The 9,247-nt window shown below is 47.5% G+C and overlaps 1 protein-coding gene across 1 annotated transcript in view; it reads right to left on the bottom strand.

Annotated features, from left to right (window-relative positions):
- Positions 1 to 8,919, bottom strand: part of LOC124014617 (ly6/PLAUR domain-containing protein 1-like) — a 47,841-nt gene extending 38,922 nt beyond the window's left edge. Inside the window, exon 1 of the mRNA XM_046329853.1 lies at positions 8,784 to 8,919. Coding sequence (XP_046185809.1) covers positions 8,784 to 8,832 — 49 coding nt within the window. The 5' untranslated portion in view covers positions 8,833 to 8,919. The remainder of the gene's footprint in view (positions 1 to 8,783) is intronic.
- Between the last annotated feature and the right edge of the window lie 328 nt (positions 8,920 to 9,247).

Raw genomic sequence — 9,247 nt, 5'->3', positions numbered from 1 at the left:
GTGTTCCAAATGCTTGTAAAGGGTTTCTCACCCAATGTTCTCTCTCCTTCGAGCTGCAACCATCGTCGTTCCCCACCGACCGGTCTAAGATCGCATATCTCATCACCCTGCTGTCGGAAAAAGCCCTGGCCTGGGCTACTGCTGTGTGGTATGCCCATAGTTCCTGCTGTGCCAGCTACTCTGCCTTTGCTGAGGAATTCAAACGAGTGTTTCAAGGCCCAAGCAGTGGTCCTGACTCAGCCAAACAGCTCCTGACTCTCCAGCAAGGTCGGCGCAGCGTGACGGACTATGCCATCCAGTTCCGCACGGTGGCAGCAGCGAGTGGCTGGAACAACTAGGCGCTCACGGTGTGCTTTCTGAAAGCCCTTTCCGACACTATCCAAGATGAACTGGTCACTCGGGAACCACCGGACAATCTCAAGTCCCTGATCAAGTTGGCCTCACGCATTGACCAGCGTCTGAGAGAGAGAGAACTCAACCGTAGACCTCTAGCCCCTATCAGTCCCAGCTCCGAGTCCCCACCTTTATCCTCGCTGGCTCCATCGGTACCCATGCAGATTGGACGCATCTCCCAGGCTGAGAGAGACCGCCGGATGAGGGAGCGACGCTGTCTATATTGCGGCAAACTGGGCCATTTCCGTTCCACGTGTCCCGGGCTCCAGGGAAACGCTCTGTCCCGTACAGACCGGGGGGAACTGTAACGGGAAACATAACCTCCTCCCATCCGTCCAACTCCCGTCTGCTCATTCCAGTCACCCTTTCCTGGGACAACCACAAGCTTCACCTTCAAGCCTTGGTAGACTCTGGAGCCGCAGGTAACTTCATGGATGGTGTCTGGGCGAAGGAGAATGGCGTTCCCTCTGAACCTCTAAGTGACCCTATGAGGGTTACTACATTGGATGGAAGCCCTTTGGGATCTGGACTTGTCACTCATGTCACTACCTCCTTGCGACTTTCAGTTTCACAACACCAGGAATTGATGAACTTTCATTTGATCTCCTGTTCCGAGTTCCCTCTCGTCCTTGGATACCCCTGGCTTCACAGCCATAACCCTCACATCGACTGGTCTGTGGGCACTATCAAGCAGTGGGGTCCTACGTGCCAAGCTACTTGTATTTTCCCGAATTCCCGAGTTCTACTCCCGAGTCTTTAGAATCCATCGACCTGACCCGAGTTCCCGAGTGTTACCATGACCTCAAACTGGTATTTAGCAAACAGAGGGCCACCATGCTACCACCCCATAGACCTTATGATTGCCCCATCGAACTGTTTCCGGGCACTTGCCCTCCCAGGGGTCGGATCTTTTCCCTATCTCCACCCGAACGAGCTGCTATGGATACCTACATCAAGGACGCTCTGGAAGCAGGCCTCATGCGTCCATCCACCTCCCCGGCGGGAGCAGGGTTTTTCTTTGTGGCCAAGAAAGACAGTGGATTACGTCCTTGCATCGACTACCGGGGACTCAATGCCATAACCGTCCGTAACCGTTACCCGCTACCCCTTATGGCCACAGCCTTCGAGCTGCTCCAGGAAGCAGTTGTTTTCACTAAGCTTGACCTGCGGAACGCATACCATCTTGTGCGGATCAGACCTGGTGACGAGTGGAAGACCGCTTTCAACACGCCTACTGGTCACTATGAATACTTGGTGATGCCCTTCGGCCTGACCAACGCCCCAGCGGTGTTCCAAGCGCTCATAAACAATGTGCTTAGGGATATGCTTAACATATTTGTGTTCGTTGACTTGGATGACATCCTCATCTTTTCGAGCTCTCTTCAAGAACACACTAAGCATGTCAGACAAGTACTCAAGTGCCTCCTAGACAGCCATCTGTACGTTAAGCCGGAAAAATGTGAATTCCATTCATCCAGAGTACAATTCCTGGGATTTGTAGTGGAACCCGGTTGAGTCCAAATGGACCCCAGGAAGGTAGGGGCGGTAGCGGATTGGCCCACCCCCAAATCCGTTAAGGAAGTTCAGCGTTTCCTGGGCTTCACTAACTTTTACCGCAAGTTCATCAAGAACTTCAGCTTGGTGGCAGCCCCTCTCTCAGCTTTAACCAAGGGTGGCAATGCAATGTTTTTGTGGGGAAGAGAAGCTGAGACGGCCTTCCAAGGACTCAAGCAGCGCGTCCTCTCTGCTCCCATCCTGATACTACCGACTACGGATGAACCGTTTGTGGTGGAGGTAGACGCCTCAGAGGTTGGTGTTGGAGCTGTCCTGTCTCAGAGGGGTGAAGACAAGAAGCTTCATCCGTGCGCTTTCTTCTCACACCGGCTTACCCCGGCTGAGAGGAACTACGATGTGGGGGATCGTGAACTCCTAGCGGTTAAGATGGCTTTGAAGGAATGGAGACACTGGCTTGAGGGGGCTTCTCACCCGTTTCAAGTGCTTACGGACCACAACAATCTGGAGTATATCCAGCAGGCGAAGCGGTTGAACTCTAGACAAGCTAGATGGTCTCTTTTCTTCAATCGATTCCAGTTCATCCTCACCTATCGGCCCGGGTCGAAGAATCTCAAACCGGATGCCCTGTCCCGAGTCTACGCTCCTGCCAATCGAGATGACACGGACATGCCTGTCCTTCCTGCTGCTAAGATCGTGGCTCCGATCTCGTGGCAAGTTGAGGATACCGTGAGACGAGCTCAAGCTATTGAACCGGACCCGAAAGGAGGTCCTGCCAATCGGTTGTTTGTCCCCAAGGCAGTGAGGACTCAGGTCCTTCTGTGGGGGCACTCCTCTCGCCTCACCTGTCACCCGGGCGTAGGTCGCACCTTGGAGTTCATCCAGCGTAAGTTCTGGTGGCCTACCATAAGAGAAGACGTTGCCACTTTCGTCAATGCTTGCCCGTGTGCTGCCAGGGCAAATCTTCTCACCTCCGCCCGCAAGGACTCCTTCACCCTTTACCTGTTCCCCACAGACCCTGGTCCCATATCTCGTTGGACTTCATTACTGGCCTTCCTCCATCCCATGGCAATACTACTATCCTAGTCATTATCGACAGGTTTTCAAAGGCGGCCAGGTTCGTCCCTCTGACTAAGTTACCTTCTGCCAAGGAAACGGCTGAGTTGGTAATTAATCATGTGTTCCGAGTCTTCGGCATTCCTCAAGATATGGTTTCTGACAGAGGTCCCCAGTTCGCCTCTAGGTTCTGGAAGGCCTTCTGCCAACTCATGGAGGCTTCTGCCAGTCTATCTTCAGGGTACCATCCGGAGTCCAACAGCCAAACTGAGAGGATGAATCAAGAGCTGGAAACCACCCTCCGATGTATGACTCGTAACAACCCGTCCACATGGTCGTCCTTCATTGTTTGGGCCGAATACGCGCACAACACCTTGAGCTCCTCCTCCACTGGTATGTCCCCGCACGAGTGTCAGTTTGGCTATGCCCCTCCATTGTTCCCGGACCAGGAGGCAGAAGTCAGAGTGCCTTCAGCCTTGAAGTTAGTCAGACGCTGTCGGCTTATGTGGAGGAAGAACCGTCTTAATCTTATGCGTTCCTCACAGAGGTACCAACAACAAGCCAACAGACGTCGCCGTCCCGGGCCTACCCTGTGCCCCGGCCAGTTCAGGGCCCTCCACCCTGAGAGAGCTGGTAGGAACGTCAGGAGCCGTTCCTAGGGGGGGGATTCTGTAAGGTTTTGTCCAGGGTTGTTCCGGTTTTTGGTCACTAGATGCCCCCATTGTGCCTTTTCACCTTTTGTTTTCCCTTGATCCCCATTATTATTTGCACCTGTGCCTCGTTTCCCCTGATTGTATTTAAACCCTTTGTTTTCCTCTGTTCTTTGCTCTGTGTTTGTATGTTAGCACCCAGCCCTAGTACTCTGAGAACTCTTGTTGATCCCGGTGGACTCTCTTGTGGAATTCTGTTTTTTGTTCTTGTTTGTTTGTTTTTTGAGTATCTTTTGAGGCTTTTTGTGCTTTACCTTCCACCTTGTGGATTTACCTTTTTTGTCTTTGAGGATTCCTTTTGAGGTTGTGGAGTTACATGTTTTCCTGAAGAACTTCACTTTTTACTTCATTAAATACACCGTCTCAAGTACTGCTGTGTCTGCCTCATCTTCTGGGTTCTGCCGACTATTCGTGGCTCAGTTGGTTAAGTGACTGTTTCTCACTCCGGAGACCCGGGTTCGTAACCGGGTCCTGACAGGAATAGGCTTTGTCTTGCCATCTCTTCTCGAATGTCTTAGTGTGTTTGGACGATGATAGTTTGCTGGTGATGTGGACACCAAGGAACTTGAAGCTCTCAACCTGATCCACTACAGCCCGTCGATGAGAATGGGGCATGCTCGGTCCTCCTTTTCCTGTAATCCACAAATCATCTCCTTTGTCTTGATCACGTTGAGGGAGAGGTTGTTGTCCTGGCACCACACACCCAGGTCTCAGACCTCCTCCCTATAGGCGGTCTCATCATTCTCGGTGATCAGGCCTACAACTGTTGTGTCATCGGGAAAAACTTGACAGTGGTATTGGAGTCGTGCCGGGCCATTCAGTCATGAGTGAACAGGGAGTACAGGAGGAGACTGAGCACTCACCCCTGAGGGGCCATTGTGTTATGGATCAGCATGGTGGATGTGTTGTCCCCTACCCTTACCACCTGGGGGCGCCCCGTCAAGAAGTGCAGGATCCCGTTTCAGAGCGAGGTGTTTAGACCCAGGGTCCTTAGCTTACTGATGAGCTTTGAGGGCACTATGGTGTTGAGTACACGTCCTGGTAATCCGTCTGGCCCTGTAGCCTTGTGAATGTTGACCGGTTTAAACATCTTACTCACATCGGCTACGGAGAGCATGATCCGACAGTCATCTGGAACAGCTGGTGCTGTCATACATGTTTCAGTGCTACTTAACTCAAAGCGAGCATAGAAGTAATTTAGCTTGTCTGGCAGGTTCGTGTCACTGGGCAGCTTGTGACTGTGCTTCCCTTTGTAGTTTGTAATTGTTTGACCTGCCACATCCAATGAGCATCAGAGTCGGTATAGTACGATTCAATCTTAGTCCTGTGTGCCCGTTTGGTGGTTCGTCGGAGGGCATAGCGGGATTTCTTATAGGCTTCTGGGTTTGGGTCCCACTCCTTGAAAGCAGCAGCTCTACCCTTTAACTCAGTGTGGATGTTGCCTGTAATCCATGGCTTCTGGTTGGGGTATGTACGTACAGTCACCATGGATGAAGCCAGTGACAGATGTGGTGTACTCCTCTTTTTTATTTTTTTTTTTTACTTTTCTTTGAATTTTTTACCCTCCTTTCTCCCCGATTTCGTGGTATCCAATTGTTAGTAATTACTATCTTGTCTCATCGCTACAACTGCCGTACGGGCTCAGGAGAGACGAAGGTTGAAAGCTATGAGTCCTCCAAAACACAACCCAACCAAGCCGCACTGCTTCTTAACACAGCGCGCATCCAACCCGGAAGCCACCCGCACCAATGTGTCGGAGGTAACACTGTGCACCTGGTGACCTTGGTTAGCGTGTACTGCGCCTGGCCCGCCACAGGAGTCACTGGTGCGCGATGAGACAAGGATATCCCTACCGGCCAAACCCTCCCTAACCCGGACGACGCTAGGCCAATTGTGCGTCACCCCGCGGACCTCCCGGTCGCAAACCCAGAGTCTCTGGTGGCACAGCTAGTGCTGCGAAGCAGTGCCCTAAACCACTGCGCCACCCGCCTTGTGGCATACTCCTCAATGCCATCGGATGAGTCCCGGAACATATTCCAGTCTGTGCTAGCAAAACCAGTCTGTGCTAGTATCTATTGACCGATTCACTGGTGCATCCTGCTTTAGTTTTTGCTTTAAAGCAGGAATCAGGAAGATAGAACTGTGGTCAGATTTGCCCAATGGAGAGCGAGGGAGAGCTCTGTACACATTTCTGTGTGGAGTAAAGTTGGTCTAGAGTTTTTTTCCCTCGTTTTTCCCTAGTTGCACATTTAACAGACTGATAGAAATGCTGTAAAACTGATTTGTTTCCCTGCATTAAAGTCCCCAACCACTAGGAGTGCCACTTATGGATGAGTGTTTTCCTGTTTGCTTATGGCCGTATACAGCTCATTGAGTGCAGTCTTAGTGCCAGCATTGGTCTGCGGTGGTAATATAGACTGCTACGAAAACTACAGATGCAAACTCTTGGTAAATAGTGTGGTCTACAGCTTATCATGAGATACTCTACCTCAGGCGAACAAACAGTCGAGACTTCCTTAGATTTCATTAAACAGCAAACAAATAAACTGACCCCACCCCTCGTCTTACCAGCTGCTGTTCTATCCTGACGGAAAAGCTTAAAACCCGCCATCTGTATGTTAATCATGTCATCGTTCAGCCACGACTCAGTGAAACATAAGATATTACCGTTTTTAATGACCCGTTGGTAGGATATACGTGCTCGTAGTTCATCTATTTTATTATTGATTGATTGTACATTGGCTAATAAGACCAATGGTGAAGGTAGATTATCCTCTCTGTGATAGATCCTTACAAGGCACCCGGACCGTCGTCCACGATATCTTAATCTTTTCCTCCTGCAAATGACGGGGATGAGGGCCTTTTTGGGTGTCTGGTGTAAATCCTTCCTGTCCGACTCGTTGAAGAAGAATTCCTCCAGTACATGGTGAGTAATCGCTGCCCTGATATCAAGAAGCTCTTTTTGGTCATAAGACATGGTGGCAGAAACATTGTGTTCAAAATAAACATACACAATAGGGTACGGAATTGTAAAGTGGCGGCCATCTCCTTCGGCGCCATTAAATACCAGAACCCATTAAACAGGGTTCTAAATTGGAACCAAAAAGGGTTCTAATTGGAACCAAAAAGGGTTCTAATTGGAACCAAAAAGGGTGCTTCAAACAATTATCCTATGGGGACAGCAGAAGAACCCTTTTAGATGAATGCATGTAGGCATACCTTTTCATAATATGATTCATAGCTGATGAAGAAATTAAGGGACAATCTTATTGATGAACAGTGGTGGAAAAAGTACCCAACTGTCATACTTGAGTAAAAGTAATAGAAAATGACTCAAGTAAAAAAGTCTCCCAGTAAAATTCTACTTGAGTAAAAGTCTAAAAGTATTTGGTTTAAAATGTACTTTTGATACATAAGTATAAGTATTAATCATTTCAGTTGGCACCATTTTTATTTATTTATGGAAAGCATCAGGCACACTAACATTTAGACATCATTTACAAACAAAGCATGTGTTTAGGCAATACGTATGACCAGGGATGTTCGGTTGATAAGTGCGTGAATTGAAATATTTTCCTGTCCAGCCAAGCATTCAAAATGTAACAAGTACTTTTGGGTGTCATGTAAAAAGTACAATATTTTCTTAAGTAATGTAGTAAAGTAAAATTAGTCAAAAATATAAATAGTAAAGTACAGATACCCCAAAAACAACTTATGTAGTACTTATGTACTTTACACCACTGTTGATGAATAGATAATGGTGATAATGTGCAAGTGGCTTATTAGTTGACAATATTCCTGAATTACTTAACTGTGGCTGCAATTACTGTGGTTAAGTCATAATCATAAAGTATCTGTTGTAATTCACCAAAACCATATACATTGACACTGACAGACATGGAAAGAAACATTTACCTGATGCACTGTGCATGTTGAAGAATGTGCTCCCCTGACAGATCGTCAGATATTACAACATGGTAGATGCAAATACAATTTTCTTCACGAGAGAAAGAAAGCCCTGTCAGAACTTATTCAACATGAAAATGGACCTGAATAAAATCTAAATGCAGACTATTCACTTCCTACCAACTACGACACAGCAAGCAACTAAATCCATCAACAGTTGAGTAGTGACTCAAAGAAAAAGAATGACTGCACAATCAGTACTGCTCTGTTCCCTGGGTGCCGAAGACATGGATGTCGATAATGGCAGCCCCCCGCAACTCTCTGACTAAGAGGAGTTGGGTGAAATGCCCAAGACACATTTCAGTTGAATGTATTCAGTTGTACGACTGCCTAGGTATCCTCCTTTCCATCATCCAGTGCGCAACAGTAGCCAAAACCCAATCCAAATGTCACACATATTCTGGAGCTCTGCTTGGGTAAACATACATCTTAAAAACTGTTAGTAAATGACAGACAGTAGGCAAAATGTCACTGTACATGGGGATTCCTCAATTAAATCAGTCAAACCAGCTTCCACGGATACATCAAACATTATTGCCAGGCAGACAGAACTATTTCATATGTAGCACAGCGCAGTGCTATTAGCATTAAACTCCTTCTGTATTTGTGAACAAAACACATTCATATGTTGAACTACCCATAATCTATTCTCAAACAAAACAAAAAAACAGATATACCATAATGTACATATCAATACACACCAGGTTCAATCTACGGGTAGCTTACCCTTATTTGTGAAACATTTTCGAACAATGTTTCCATCGAAAATCAAGCCCGCATGGTTCTCTTCACATCCACAAGCTGGTGTGAAACAAATAATTTTGCGTTCACACATCAACCGTTCCAAACCGTGCGTAAAGACGCAGTAGGATAATGTCACAAAATAGTACCGAAAAGTTTGCTATTATAACGGTTTCAACGGATGACCCCCAAATGTTGTTTTATCTAAACAAATAACCAAGTAGCATTGCCTGCCCTGCATGGTAGCCTACTGGCCATCAATAACCCACCCTGAGCTTCTCTTCCTCTCCAAATATTGTTAGATCGTTAAACCAACAATTAGTACATTGATGTTATTACAAATCATTTAGGTACTCTAGCTATTGCGCTTGTCATTGCAATTAACACATCCCGGGGGTAACATACCTGACTTGAGCATAAACCAGAACAAACTTGCGTAAGTAAGCAGCCGCATTCTCTCGCTGGTGTCACTTGGCCAGGAAACATTAGACCTGGCAAAGTTGCGAGGAGCTCAGAGTTAGAGTTCATACATGGATCCGACGAACGTCCACGGTAGCCTCCTATACACGTCCAGCGCTGGAAACCTCATATTTTAAAGGAACACACTCTTTTCACTCCATTTCATGCGGTGCCACACGTCACGATGGGCGTGGGTTTCAAAGTGCAAGGACTGTCCGATGCGCGTCCACGTTCAACCGCGAACCCTCTGACTGTGCAGTCATTCCTAACTTCTTCACCGACATCATTATGGTGGGTTCATGCTTTATAGTTTACTGTTGCACTTTTAATATTTTTACACAATTCAGCTTTATTTGAACTAACGATAGCTACCAAGTGGCTGGACCCGTTTTCCCAAAAGTGAACGAAGT

Source organism: Oncorhynchus gorbuscha, linkage group LG01 (genome assembly GCF_021184085.1).
Source record: "Oncorhynchus gorbuscha isolate QuinsamMale2020 ecotype Even-year linkage group LG01, OgorEven_v1.0, whole genome shotgun sequence".
Classification (NCBI taxonomy): Eukaryota; Metazoa; Chordata; class Actinopteri; order Salmoniformes; family Salmonidae; genus Oncorhynchus; species Oncorhynchus gorbuscha.
This window is presented reverse-complemented; position numbering and strand designations above follow the sequence as displayed.